Consider the following 13724-nt stretch of genomic DNA (forward strand, 5'->3'; position numbering starts at 1 on the left):
TTCGTATGTTTAGCCCTGCCTGTTGGAACATCAGGGTCTTGAGGGCACGGCGGAAAGCACGGAGATCAGGGATATTCTGTATCTCCAGGGGCAGTTCATTCCAAAGGGTTGGAGCCCCCACAGAGAAGGCCCTCCTCCTGGGAGTCGCCAGTCGACCATAATTTGACTGATGGTACCCTGAGTAGTCCCTCCCTGTGAGAACGAACTGGTTGGTGGGAGGCTATTGGTGGCAAAAGACGGTCTCGTAGGTACATTAAATTATATAGATGAAGATAAGGGCATCAAAGGCATGAAGTCAGACATTAATGTTTTAATTATCAGATTTACTGGTACTTCTTGTTCAAAATTAGTTTTATTTTTTTTTACTCATTATGAGATTTAAATCATTTTTACTTTCTTGCATCTTCATTCCCCTGCCATCTGCTGGAGGAATAGATAAAATATACAAATTTGCTTTTCATGGATACAGATTTTCAGCTCATTTGCAATGCAGTGTGAATTATTCAATAGGTTAAATATGCAACCGGTTTCTTTTGTTTAATGTATGCATATACATAAACTTTAGTCATAATCCAGATAAAGACTGCCACACATGACAAATGTTTTCCCTTTTTACCCTGACAGGGTTGGTTTTTTGTTTTTTGTTTTTTTTGCAATATTATTCTCTACACAGAATAGAATTTAAAAACAAACAAAACAATCAAAATTCATTATAGAAAAAAATTAAGTCCTTTTCTATGGATATTGGTCGTAGTCATACAGACACCAGGATAAACGGACTATATGGCTGAAAATATAGTATGTAATGTAGTTGTATATTACATACATGCACAGTATAGTGCAAATTATAGTGCCATTTCCAGAAAATGCTATCATGATAGGCAAAGACAGATGAAACTATAGGGCAGGACTGTCAAACTCACGGCCCACGGGCCGGATGCGTTACACACGGGCCACACCCATGCACAGATTAGTGAAGGGGGGAAAAGTCGCAATATGTCATGTGACGCAGCTGTGATGATGCGAGTTTGACACCCCTGCCATAGGGCATTATCTGACAGGTGAATGCACATTTCTAATATAGAAAATACATGAATGATATATTAACCTCAATGTGAAAAGATAAAAAATAACCAGAAAATGAATGATTAGCAAAAACAATCATTATCAAAATCAGGACATTTTATAGCTAAAGAAGAGTTGGCAAAGGATCTAAAATGGAAATGAGGTGAGAGGAAGATGGAAAGATTATACTTTAACTCTAAAGGGACTATAAAATGACAGAAACATTTGGAAAGAAAACATATTGAAGAACTGACTCCATAGAAACTGAGGTATGACAGGCTGTTTAATAGGAAATATCCAAGAACAGATAAAATAGTAACTGAATTGCTGGGGGAGAAAGAAGCCATTAAAGTGTTAACAGCTCTATGTCCAAAAATATAGAAGACAGTCAGTGTACTGTAGTGGTTAAGGTTATGTGGTTGGCCTAGGAACCTATGGTAGAAACCTCTTTTAGACATGCATGAGTGCATGGGTGACTTTGAGCCAGTTACTCTCTCTCAGCCTTGCCAACCTTGCAGCGTTGTTGTTCTGGAGAAGGGAGAAGGAAAAGGGAGTATTAGATGCATTCACCACCTTGAGTTGACCCTAAATATAGCAGCTAAAAAAAAACACCTTGTGATGCAAAAAAACAGAACAGTTTGATGAGCATGCTTTTATTATATACCTGGAGGTCTTATACCTTAGTTTTAAAAGAACAACTCCTCATATATCAGGAGCCACAGATAGTTAGAATAGAATGAATGAGCTAGAAGGGACCTTGGAGGTCTTCTAGTCCAGCCCCCTGCTCAAGCAGGAGAACCTATATCCACGATGGCAAACCTATGGCACGCATGCTGGAAGTGGCATGCAGAGCCATCTCTCCAGGCACGCCAGCTGTCGCCCATTGCTCTTTTGAGTTCTGGCGTGCACATGCAAGCCGGCTAACTGGTCTTCGCGTGCGCATGTGCTCCATAAACCGAAGATCAGGTGACACTCAGTGCCGAAAAGGTTCGCCAACACTGACCTATACTATTTCAGACAAGTGATTGACTAGTCTCTTCTTAAAAACCTCCAGTGGATGGAGTGATGGAGTGATGGAGCACCCACAATTTCTGAAGGCCAGCTGTTCCACTGATTAATTGTCTTCACTTTTAGGAAGTTTCTCCTTAATTCCAGGTTGCTTCTCTCTTTGATTAGTTTCCAACCATTGTTTCTTGTCTGGCCCTCCAGGGCTTCTTTGTGGCAGCACTCTCTTCTTTGTGGCAGCTGCTCAAGTACTGGAATACTGCTATCATGAGGGGTGGTGCCACAGTGGTTAGAGTGCAGTACTGCAGGCTACTTCTGCCGACTGCCTTCATTTGGCAGTTCAGATCTCACCAGGCTCAAGATTGACTCAGCCTTCCATCCTTCTGAGGCGGGTAAAATGAGGACCCAGATGGTTGGGGACAATAGGCTGACTCTGTAAACCGCTTAGAGAGGGCTGTAAAGCATTGCAAAGCGGTATATAAGTCTAAGTGCCAATGCTATCATGTCACCCCTAATTCTTCTTTTCTTTAGACTAGTCACTAGCCAAATCCTGCTTATAGTCATTTTATGGGGCAGCCCTTGGATCAAGCGTCCCGTACTCAAAAAAATAACTGAGAAGAGCCGAGGGAACCTCCTAGGACCGAAGGAAGATCTCTCAAGAGCGAGAAATCTCAAAGCCCCGCAAGAGGAGCTTCTCGCTCCGTTCAGATAAAGCTCCCCTCCCCCTCCCTGCCCCGGAATGCGACTTGAAACACGTCAGTTTGGCTCGCGCGAACCTCCTGACGTCACCAGCACCCTACCCACTACGGCTGAACAGGAAAAGAGTTTCAATTCCCTTACAAGGTCATCAGGCGCATTCGCGCATGCGCCCCCGAGTTCTCCTTCCCATTTTAGCCACACCCCGTCCCTTGGAATGCGGCGAGCAGATCGGACTGTACCAAATCAATAGTGAAAAAACCGGAGGGAAGTGTTGGACCAGCCAGCTCCTTTCCTATTGGATTTTTGGCCTCCAGCACGTATCTAAACTTTAGAAGAAAACATAACCTGTAGTTGCTGTGTGCCTTATCAGTAGCAGGCTATGTTTTTTTTTTCCACCGACTGCACCGTCTCATTCTATTTTGCTCCCCTTCCTCCTCCTCTAGCACGACAGTAGTTTCTCCCGCCGTCGCGCTCTCCGGAAGTGCCGGGGCTGTTGGTTTCCTTGCTTCGAACGGCCGTTTGTCCTTTGCCGCGATCCATCGGCGCCGAATTTCTTTCCGTTAGAATCGAGGTGAGAGAAACCGGAGGGGACGGTTGGGCTGGTGGGCAGATTCGTTTGCGAGAGGGAGCTGGAATAAGTGGATGCGGAGGGCTGCAGGTTCCCTCTGTGGTTCTCTTCCCTTCCCTTCCTCCCCCCGCCTTCCCGCCCCTCCCGTTTCCCCGCTGCTGGTTGTGAAGTTCGGCTTCGGTTACTTTTGAACGGCTGGGCAGATCTCGGTAGCCGGGAGTTCGGAGGTCGCTTTTTCTCGCCGGCGAGTCCCGGGGCTGGAAAAGGGCGTTGAGACGAAGAGGAAAAGAGGGTTGGACGGTCACCGGCCACGGCCGATCTCCTGGCCCTGCGAACCTCGGCCGATCTCCGGTCTTGGCGGGCCTTGTCCGGCAGAGGCTGAGCCGTTAGTTTTACCTGGCCTTGGGCCGAAGGGATGGGGTGGGGTGGGAAGGCAAGTTGAAGCGGTTTCTGAACGCTTGGAAGAGCCTGCTTGGTCTTCGCTGGATGGATTGGGACGCCGCCCCCCCCCCCCCACATCCATCATTCGCAGCAAGACCGGAGCTTGTTGAGTGGGATGGGAGCGATGGTAAAACTGGATCGGGTGAAACGAGAAGCCTGGAAACAAAGGAAAGGGGGGAAGGAACACTTTACCGTCTTAAAATGCCCACAAAAGGCGGCTCTGCCTTTTGTAATTTGGTGTTGTAAGGCAGGGGTCTCCAACCATGGCAACGTTAAGACTTGTGGACTTCAACTCCCAGAATTCCTCAGCCAGCTTTGCTTGTCCAGCTTTGCTGGCTGAGGAATTCTGGGAGTTGAAGTCCACAAGTCTTAACGTTGCCAAGGTTGGAGACCCCTGTGGTAAGGAAACGGTTGGTGCTGGTCAATCTGGCTGGAGGATAGAAGTTTATGGGATAATTTCCTGAACCAAACAACTTTTTGGAGCGCTTTGACTGACACACACACACACACACACAGAGAGAGAGAGAGAGAGAGAGAGAGAGAGCAGACTCGGTGCTGCTGCTCTTCTGCTTGGCCGTATTTCCCAACAAAACGGCATTGTGTAGTTAGTTGGTGGTTTCCTCAAACCTCTTGCTATGAGATGGGGCAGATTTTTCTTTTCCTATCGAAAAGCCACATCTCTGCTTTGGGTAGTAGACCCGTCAAATGCATCCGAAAGGCCCGATTCGGATGCGCGTTTTAGTTTCATTTACTCAAACTCTAGTTACAGAAATCCATAGTGTAGGGTGCCGTGTTTTCCCCCCCAAAATAAGTCCACGTCTTATATTTGTTTTGAACCCTGAAATAAGCGCTTAGCTTTATTGCCATGCGCTCAAAAGCCTGATTGGGCTTATTATCAGGGGATGTCTTATTTTGGGGGAAACAGGGTCGTAGTAGGTGGATCCAACCAAAGGATTGCATTCCAGAAAACTTCAAAAAGCCATCAATGCAGGGGAGAACCTACAATACCAGAGGAGATCCACATTCAGTTGCACGTAATCTTTGGTGAATGATTGTCCTGCTTATTAACATTCAAACTTACAATGGTGCTGAAACAGCAAGTTTATGATTTAAGATGGTCAGAACATCCATGTGATCACAGTTTGGGATGCTTAGCAACCCACAGTGTGAATTTATTTAATACTCATAGCATCCTGTTTGCAACCTGGGCAGCTGGCTTCTGACAAGCAGAGTGAGTGGGGAAACTGCAGGAAGTTGCAAGTTGTGGTCATAGAACTTTGCTTAATAAGCCCAGCAAGACTAACATAAGTTGAGCGGCGTATTGTAATGTTTTACTCAATTACTGCATTCCTTGTATTGTGGTCGTTAAATGAGAACTATCTGTATTCATTGAGCGATAAAAGTTTTCTGGATGTTTTTGGTTGCATCTTTCACAGATATTGAAAGAAGAATGAAAGTAGAAAAAAGAAGTTTGCATACTGCCTTTATTTTGTTAATTGGAATTTAAAAAATAATTCCCCTAATAGTCCTCTTCCAGCCTCAGGGGTTGGGGTTGAAGATAACACTACAAGTCCCAGGTTCTCCTTCCAGTTTGGCTACTATTTGTGCAGGCTGGGAACACTGGAATTTGCCATCCCAATACATTTAGTGGGCATTAGGTGGAAGAAAAAGTATTCTATAAATTGCTACATAAATTACTCTGTGTGCAGAGCTCACATGTGTACACTACACTACCACGTACAGGTAGTTCCTTGACTAACGTCCACAATTGAGCCCAAAATTTCTATTGCTAAATGAAACAGTTGTTGAGTTTATTTCTTGTCACAGTTAAATGAATCATTGCAGTTGTTAAGCTAGTAACGTGGTTATAAAGGAAATCTGGCTTTCCCATTGACTCTGCTTATCAGAAGGTTGCAAAACGTGACCTTGGGACACTGCAACTGTTGTAAGTATGAGTCAGTTGCCAAGTGTCTGAATTTTGATCACATGAACATGGGGGTACTACAACCGTAATAAGTGTGACGAATGGTCAAATCACTTTTTTCAAGGTCGTCGTAACTTCAAATGGTCACTAGACAAACTGTTGTGAGTTGAGGACTACCTGCACAGCTATTTTATGGCAGACATTTCTCTGATCAACTCTTTTAAGGAATGAATAACCAATAACACTTGAGAATTTGATTTGTTCCAAAATGAAGACCTAAAATATGGTTTTTGTATTCAAATTGGGCATAGGTACATCTTTCTTACTCATGGTGAACGTACATGCGTAGTATTTTCATGAAAACAAGCTCAGAATAATTATAAAACAGATCTGTATTAGAATTCATAGAATTTAGCACAAGACGTTTATTGTTTCTGGGTGAAAATAACTAAAAAAAATAAGTCTGGAAAAACTTAGGCTCTAAAAATGTGCTGATGGTGGTGAGGAATTTGAAATATTTTCCCAGCCCTTTTAGCTCATTTTGCTTAGCACATTCCAAAGGAAGCCAGGTTAAAGACGATTTGCCCTCTGCTGGTTTCCAGTTACAGTATTGATTGCTATGGCAAACCCAATTCTAAAAACAAAAATTTTAAAAATAGTTTCTAACAAAATAGGCTTTTTCTGTATTCCGAGCCCTAATCTCAAATTCTGTATAGTGAACACAATCTGGAAAGACAGTAGGTAGTTTCATGCTCCTCTCACTCTGGAAAATAAAGTTTGAAATGAAATACAGGCAGTCCTTGACTTAAAACAGTTCATTTAGTGAGCTTTCAAAGTTACAACAACACTGAAAAAAGTGACTTATGACCGTTTTTCATACTTATAACCGATGCAGCATCCTCATAGTCATGTGATCAAAATTCAGATGCTTGGCAACTGACTCATATTTATGATGGTTGCAGTGTCCCAGGGTCATGTGATCCCCTTTTGCGTCCTTGCAAGCAAAGTCAATAGGGAAGCCAGATTCACTTAATAACCATATTATTAACTTAATAACTGCAGTGATTCAATTAACAATTGTTGCAAGAAAAGTCATAAAATGGGGCAAAATTCACTTAACAAATGTTTCACTTAGCAACAGAAATTTGCGGCTCAATTGTGGTCGTAAGTCGAGGATTACCTGTACAGATTGATTGGGTTTTGTTTTGTGCTATCGTGCAGCACATTTTAGGAGAATGCTCATCTATGAAATCTAATGGCAAATCACTTGATGTTTGTAGATTTACCTACACTCAGAAGTTCTTATGTTTTAAGTATGCAAAGTATAACAGGACTTTTGTGAAATAAAATGTTGTGAATATTTGTCCGAAGTCATTAGTGCTTCTCTCTTGTATCGGTACTTTGAAAAAGGAAGCTTTTCTGATGATCGCTTAGAAATGCTTTTTATAAAGATCCAAACAGAACAAATTGTAATCCAAGTCCATTATAATTTGGAATAAAAGGCAATGAGGTTAAAAAGTATGTTATACTTTGACAGTCATGTGCAGTTCACATTTTATTAGATTTTGATAAGAGTAATATTAATCTATTTTTTCTGTTTAATTGAAAGGCCAATGTAACTGAAATGCATCATCTACATACTATATAGCAGTATTAGCAGATTCTGGGAGTCCCAGAATCCAAAGCTTTTGGTTTTTTTTTAAGAACTCACTTAAGATAGGGTTAAAATGCTGGTTGTTTTCAAGGAGGAGAAATCAGAAAACCATGTGGTAGAAATAGTATCATTTGATTATAAGCCTCATTTTTATAAATCATATTTCAGTGCTTTTGACTCTAGGTTGCTGAAAAGATGCTATTCATTCATAAGAGAAAGGTATCAGTACTGTCATTGGGATCTTGGGGTTTTCAGAAACACAAAAATAATTTTAAAAGGAAAAATTGAGAAAGGATATCAGTAAAAGAGGCCAGTGAGGACTGAGCATGCTCATTTGCCAGTGAAAAAGGCCTTCCCTGAGCTCCGTTTTTGCTGGCAGAGGCACCGCAGGCCAGTCCTTTGCTGTTTCCAGATCTAAACACCCCTTGAGTCACTCCTTGAGTTTGACAACCCTGATCTAGTGCATAAGGCATCACGCTAGAAAGCAGGAGTTTGAGTCCCACCTTAGGTATGAAAGCCAGCTGAGTGACTTTGGGCCAGTCACTCTTTTTCAGCCCACCTCACTACACAGAGTTGTTGAAGTGGGGAAAATAGGAGGAGAATGGTGTGTTACATATATTTGCTGCCTTGAATTATTTATAAAACAATAAAGACGGGATACAAATAAATAAAAATAAAGATGATGTTTTACTACATTCTTAGTTCTAAAATATTTATGTTGGAGTTTTAGTTGCTTTAAGCAGTACAGACAAAATGTTCCTAAATTTCCTAAAAGAAAAATGTTCCTTAAGATTGTGTATATAAAAAAAATAGGAATGTTTACTTTTGTCTTCTGTCAGCTTTCTAATTTTAATTAAATTATTTGGTCTCAATCATTATAAGATATTTAGAGATCAGGATCCTCTGAAAATGGTGCCCTGAGTGACTGTAAGTTTTTTTCCCTGCTGACAAACAGATGATTTTGCTGGCAAAACTGGTTTTTTGGTAGTATGCTGCCCAGATTTTAATGGGAGCAACTAGGAACAACCCCAGATGACTCTCGGATGACTTACCTGTAATGCAATTACTTACCTGTAATGAGAAATCTTAGTGGTTGCAATTCATGGTCAGAATGGCCAGAGAATTGAGGCTCCATCTTTTCCTATCACTTGTTCAGATTTTAAGCGCATCTTTGCTTTAACATCACCTTTTGAAATTGTTTTCTTTTGATTGCTGACTTACATTTTAAATGCTAAACATCTGGCTGAATGCTGAACCCAGGCCTTGCTGGATTATAAACGTGATTTTTAAAAGTATTTTTACTTTGTTTTTGGAGTAACAAATACTTTCGCTTTTGCCACATGGAAGTTTTCTTCTTTTCTAGTGAATGCAATCTGATGTACTCTAGACTCTTGCAGTAAGGAATTTGTATTTTACCAGTTTTTATGAGAACTTTGCTGTTTTATTGTACTTTATTTCTTAATATTTCTCTGGTCCCTTTTTTTTAAGAGATAGGAACTTTTCCCTTTGTTTTATTCATTCTCTATGGCAGGAAAAATTATCTCAATCCTTCCTGCGGTTAGCCAGTGGTGGAACAGACTGTCCTTAAGAGGAAATGCCTATGTTCTTAGATACATTAAAAACGAAAATAACAAAAGTCTTCTTGAAAGTCTTCAAAATAAGAATACTTTTTAGCCTATAAGGTCTCTTTGAAAATTTTTAGATAATAGGTTTTATAGCAACAATTATTTGTTGCTATTTAATGAAGCAACAATTATAAATGAATTTAAAGAGGATACTCAGATATAGCCAATCTGATGGATTGGAAATTAAATTTGTTGCTGCCAGGGTTGGGGGAGAAGGAACTTCGTAGGAAACTTACACGTTTGGTGAAGAAGTCTGAAAGGGTCATGAATCCAGTGATGGTAGATGAATTGGACTTTCTTAAGAAAATTCATGGACTTTTTAAAAAATGCATGCTGTGGAAATACAACAGAGATCTATGACTTGAGGAATGAAATGAAATTATATGGAAATACCCTAGTTATAAATTTAAAGAAAAGTTTTATTATCAAGAATCAATCAAGGATATTTGATCCTGGACGGATCAGAAACAATGACTGTAATGGATAAGGCTGAAATTGACGCTTTTGCAGACTTTTTGTGAGTTAAATACAATAATAGATTGTTAACAGGATTTTGAAGTTAGTTTTTAGTGTTGGGCTTACCTATTAACCTTTTTTTTTATAGTAGATAAATGATAGGTCAAATTGCTTGGGTAAATATAGTTCTAGAAGCTTATATATTGTAGACCTATTTCACAAGGGGGGAAAACTATTAATGTTGAAATATATTTATTAGAATTCAACCGGGGGGAACAATATATGTGATTTTTTTCTTTTTTCTTCTTTTTTCTTTAATGCACCTTTTTGTTTGTTTGATTGATTTTTGTTCTGTTTAGTTTTGTTCTGTTCTAGTTTGTATTTTTAAATTTTACATAAAAAATAAAAATAAGATATTTGGAAGTTGTAAATTTCTAAGATTAAATTTACCTTCATTATAATAACCAGATTTTATGTTTACATTTATGTTGAAAAGGAATTTTAATAATTTTCCAGAGTACTATTTTTAGTTCTTTATACAACTAGTCCTCAACTTGCTACCACAATTGAGCCCAAAATGTCTGTTACTTAGCAAAGCAGTTATTGAGTTTTGCCCCATTTTATCTCATTTGTTGCCACAATTGAATCATGCGGGAATGTTAAGCAACTCTGGCTTTCCTCATTGACTTTCTTGTTGGAAGCCAGCTGGGGAAGGTCACAAATGGTAATCACATGGCCCTGGAACAGTGCAATAGTGTAACTGTCATAAACACATGCCAGTTGCCAAACAATTGAATTTTGATCATGTGACAATGGGGATATTGCAACAGTTCTAAATGTGAGAACCGGCCATAAGTCACTTTTTTCAGTGCCATTGTAACTTCAAATAGTTATTAAACAAATGGTTGGGGTTTTTCTGGAACGCTGATGACGATCTATAGTTTGATTATTCGTCATAATTTTAAATATTTTTTTAAACTCTCAATTTTTTTTTTAATTTGATGGTAGGGTGATTGTCCAGAGACGAGTTTAGCAAGTGATCGGATTTCTAATGTCAGTTCTTGTAATAAAATCCATTGCAGTAATTTTTTAAATTATTTTTTCACATCAGTTTTTCTTCAGCTATTTAGGAAACTTAGATTATCAATTTTTCCTGTATGCAGCATATGTAACTGTATGGTGCTGAATAAATAATATTTTAGTGAAATAAAATAGTTTCCAGGATAATTGGAGCAGTAGGTGTATGCAATTATGCCTGGAGAGATTTTATATAACTGTATGTAGAAAAATATGAATCTCTTTTTTTAAAATTATTATTATTTTTAAACACAAACGTACAACGTAAATAAAGCATTTATTTATTTAAAAATATGAATCTTTTTAATTCTAGTAACTTCAATTTAAATCATCATTGAAAGAAAGTTGAGGATACTTGAATGGAAGATTCTAAACATTATGCTTGTTGGCTATTCTATCTATGGAGTAATGAATGTTTGCTGGGTGACTTGTGCATGGACTTATTTTTAGTCAGACAGTAATATGTGTTCTTATATGTCAGGGGACTGTTGTAATAGATGGAACACAAGTTTAAAATTGTGAAGTTAATCAGTAGATGATATCAGGATTACCTATTTATAGATCTTCCCTTTCAATATATAACCAGCAGTAGCATCTTTTCCTGCTGTCTGAAGTTTGACTAAACCATTGGACTGTAATCTATTTTGAATCATGGTAAGGTTTTTCTCTAGTATATAAATTAACAAAATCCAGATATGTGTTTTAAGTTTTAAATAGCTTTTAATACTTATTTTCTAATTCAGTTAGAAATTCAGCACTGTTTATTTAACAGCAAAGGAATCAAAACATATTTTAGTGGGTAGCTGAAAACAGATTGATCTTCATTTATGAACTTGTTTTCATTCCCAAATCTATACCGTTATGAGCTATCGGGTCTGTTAAATTGCACACACTCTCCTACTTTACCCATAAAGTGTAAATAAAACAAGAATGTTACAGGGTATGAATGTCTAAAGCTCAGGGAGTAACATGTCATTTAAATTTCATTTTTTAATATTTCAATACAGCATGTTGGCTTTTTCTTCACACTATTTTTGTTTTTCCTAACATGCTTTACAGTGAAGACTTCTATGTTTAAAACAAATTGTAACTGCGGTGATGATGATTTGTTAGATTAAGCTAAACAGCCTTGAAGATAGATTGTTGCTTCCTTTCTCTACTGTTCCTTACGTCAATGATTTTTTTGCCTCCTAGAGTCTAGCAGCCAACATGTCAAGCAAAAGAGCAAAGACAAAGACCACTAAGAAGCGCCCTCAGCGTGCTACATCCAATGTATTTGCTATGTTTGATCAGTCACAGATTCAAGAATTTAAAGAGGCATTCAACATGATTGATCAAAACAGAGATGGTTTTATTGACAAAGAAGATCTGCATGATATGCTTGCTTCACTTGGTAATTACTTTTTCTATTTTACTTCAGTTATGTTTCTTCTTGCTAACTTCCTCCCCGGTTAAAGTGTAAGGAATTTTTATTTAATACTTTAGAGCTGCGCCTTGAAATATAACCCTCCAACTATTGATGTGGCTCAATTTTAAATGTTAATTGATTGTAGGGAAAAATCCAACTGATGAATATCTAGATGCCATGATGAACGAGGCTCCAGGACCAATAAACTTCACTATGTTTCTCACAATGTTTGGTGAAAAATTAAATGGTACTGATCCGGAAGATGTAATCAGGAATGCTTTTGCATGTTTTGATGAAGAAGCAACAGGTAAGAAGCTATAAAGTATCATAAATAATTTCGTAGCTTTTGAGTTTGATTATATAATCTTGGTTAGTTCTGTGTAAAATGATCTACAAGTTCAAGGCAAAGGAATGAAACACGTTCCGACACCATGGCAAAATAGGTGTTTAAAAAGCAAAGCTGTGACATTTAATTTTTAAAACTGCAAAAATTAGGGATATTTTCTGCAAAGGAATGGTTTGGTAGGGATGATTTTAAAAATAGAAACTCTTCTTGTTTAGGGAAGAAATCATTTGGTTTCGTAGTCAGATTTGGAAATTTCTGATCCTTCCTTCTCTGACATGTTCAGCTGCTTGATAATGATACCACAGCATTATTCACATTTTACTTTATTTGTTTTCAGTAACCGGGGCCATTTACTAAAATAGTTTCATTTAAGATTTTAGTCATAACTTTAATTTGGTGACAGCCATAACTGACATAATCAAATTCTATAAGACTTCATACTTCTACTCATACCGTGATTTTGAATCCACAAAGTTTATTTAGAGTAGAAAAAATTGCTAACAATTTAGTAGTAATTGTTTGTTAAATAATTACAAACATTTTATTTGTTCATACTTATTTCCTAAAGTATAAATAAGTGCTGAAACAGTAAAATTTTAAAAGCACTTAAGAGCACTTTCAATAAAGTCTTTTGATTAATTTCGATTTTTTTTTGTGTATAATATGTTATACTAAAACTTCTTGTATTAAAATTCTCTCTCAAAATCTTTTCACATTTCTAGGTGTCATTCAAGAAGACTACTTGAGAGAATTGTTGACAACAATGGGAGACAGGTTTACAGATGAAGAAGTTGATGAGCTGTTTAGAGAGGCACCAATTGATAAAAAGGGCAATTTCAATTACATTGAGTTCACACGCATCCTGAAACATGGAGCAAAAGACAAAGATGACTAAAACAGAACTCTTGCTTCTGCATTGCTCTTTAGATCTCATGGTTATCTTCAAGGGGGATTTTTCCTGGTAGAACCTGTTGCATGCAGCTAGCTTTACAGCTTTTACCTATCTCGATGTATTTATCTATACAAGGCCATTCTGGCACATCTTGCACCAGTTTAATAAGGCCAGCAATGGAAATTGTAATTTTGGTGAATTTGGAGGATGAGACCAATGAGTTTGAAGGCCCAGGAAAAATATGTGTTTTTCTGGTTTAGCTGGATTTTTACATTTTGTAATAATGCCATTTTGAAATAAGATTGCTATATCAATAAAATACCTCAAATGCTAGATTGCGAAGTATAAGATTTTATTAAGAGTTGATAGCCAAACCTCATTATTTCTATAAAGAATAGGAAAATGATCTTATGAAACACTAATATCACCGTGTCACTACTTCATATAGATTCAACTGTGTATCTATTATAATTTTAATTTTTTTCAGGGTAAACATATCTTGCACATATATTTTCTGAGTAGATTGGCCTAGAAAATCATGGCATCTCCAGTTTTTTTATCTAC

At 38.1% G+C, this 13724-nt stretch overlaps 1 protein-coding gene across 2 annotated transcripts; it reads left to right on the plus strand.

The window, feature by feature from the left end:
• Positions 1-3243: 3243 nt before the first annotated feature.
• On the plus strand, positions 3244-13493 carry MYL12B (myosin light chain 12B). Of its 2 annotated transcripts, none has more exons than XM_070940606.1 (4): positions 3244-3340; positions 11709-11907; positions 12068-12229; positions 12991-13493. In XM_070940606.1, exons 2-4 carry the CDS (start codon positions 11724-11726, stop codon positions 13161-13163), a joined length of 519 nt encoding a protein of 172 aa, XP_070796707.1. In that variant the 5' UTR covers positions 3244-3340; positions 11709-11723; the 3' UTR covers positions 13164-13493. The 2 variants fall into 2 exon arrangements, with proteins under 2 accessions (XP_070796707.1, XP_070796706.1); XM_070940605.1 differs by lacking the exon at positions 3244-3340 and adding an exon at positions 11099-11168.
• The last annotated feature ends 231 nt before the right edge of the window (positions 13494-13724 follow it).

This window comes from Pituophis catenifer, unplaced genomic scaffold (genome assembly GCF_029215685.1).
Source record: "Pituophis catenifer annectens isolate HBS135680 unplaced genomic scaffold, rPitCat1.0.hap2 SCAF_3, whole genome shotgun sequence".
NCBI classification, from domain to species: Eukaryota; Metazoa; Chordata; class Lepidosauria; order Squamata; family Colubridae; genus Pituophis; species Pituophis catenifer.